Source organism: Schistocerca piceifrons, chromosome 1, assembly GCF_021461385.2.
Source record: "Schistocerca piceifrons isolate TAMUIC-IGC-003096 chromosome 1, iqSchPice1.1, whole genome shotgun sequence".
NCBI lineage: Eukaryota > Metazoa > Arthropoda > Insecta > Orthoptera > Acrididae > Schistocerca > Schistocerca piceifrons.
Genome location: NC_060138.1, coordinates 929,899,721 through 929,900,767, shown reverse-complemented (window position 1 = coordinate 929,900,767; position 1,047 = coordinate 929,899,721). Strand labels below are relative to the sequence as shown.

The following is a 1,047-nucleotide window of genomic DNA, read 5'->3' as shown; positions in this document are numbered from 1 at the left end:
TCAGCAAAAGACTCTCCACCCAAGAAAGCCAGTGGTCAAACTTCTCTCAGTTCCCGTGAGGAAGACCTCATAGTTAGCAATTTGGTAACTGCGAGTGAGAGGGGTTTTCCCTTGACTTCAATGGATATTAGAGTAATTGTCAAACAATATCTAGACAGGCTGGGAAAAAGAGTGAAAAAGTTTAATAACAACCTTCCAGGATGGGACTGGATTGTGTCTTTCCTAAAAAGACACAAGCAAATTCCGTCTGAGCGATGGTGTATGAATATCAAAAAAGCGCATGCTAGAATTGACCAAACAATGATGCAAGAATATTTTTCTGAACTTCAAAAAAGTTTAGATGGCATTCCTCCTGAAGAAATAATCAATTATGATGAAACCAACATTACTGACGATCCTGGAGTTAAAAGGGTCTTTGGCCGAAGAGGATCAAAACGTGTGTACCGTATGATGGGCAGTTCAAAAAGTAGTATTAGTGTCATGTTCTGTGGCACAGCTAGTGGTGAGCTGCTTCCACCTTATGTAGTTTATGGTGCATCGCATGTGTATGATACTTCGAGGCAGGGCGGCCCAAAAGGTGCACTTTATGGATGTTCAAAAACTTCCTGGTTTAATGAAATTATATTTTCAGATTGGTTCGAAGGAATCATACTTCCATATGTGAAAAAGCTGCCCAAAGAAGTGCCGAAGGTTGTAATAGGAGATAACTTGTGCAGTCATATCTCCATAAATGTTTTACAGAAGTGCAGGGAGCATAACATTAAATTTATATTACTGCCACCCAATTCAACACATCTGTGCCAACCTGTTGACGTGGCTTACTTCCGTCCACTGAAGGCTGAGTGACCCAAAGTTTTAGAAGAATGGAAGCTGAAGAATTGGGGTCCTATTACGAAGGACAAATTTCCTGCAGCACTGAAGAAGACGCTCAACGTTATGAATTACAATGACCAAACGAGACACAACTTAAAAGCCGCATTCAAGAAAACTGGAATGTTTCCATTTGATCCACAACAGGTCTTGAAACTCATTCCCAAAACTACTGAA

General features: G+C 40.5%; 1 protein-coding gene across 1 annotated transcript; it reads left to right on the top strand.

Moving 5' to 3' along the window:
• The first annotated feature begins 300 nt into the window (after positions 1-300).
• LOC124776661 (MFS-type transporter clz9-like) lies at positions 301-846 on the top strand. Its single transcript, XM_047251758.1, has one exon. It carries the CDS (start codon positions 301-303, stop codon positions 844-846), a length of 546 nt encoding a protein of 181 aa, XP_047107714.1.
• The last annotated feature ends 201 nt before the right edge of the window (positions 847-1,047 follow it).

Excerpts from the sequence above, each read along its gene's own strand:
- LOC124776661 (XM_047251758.1), top strand. The coding sequence starts at position 301 with ATGATGCAAGAATATTTTTCTGAACTTCAAAAAAGTTTAGATGGCATT.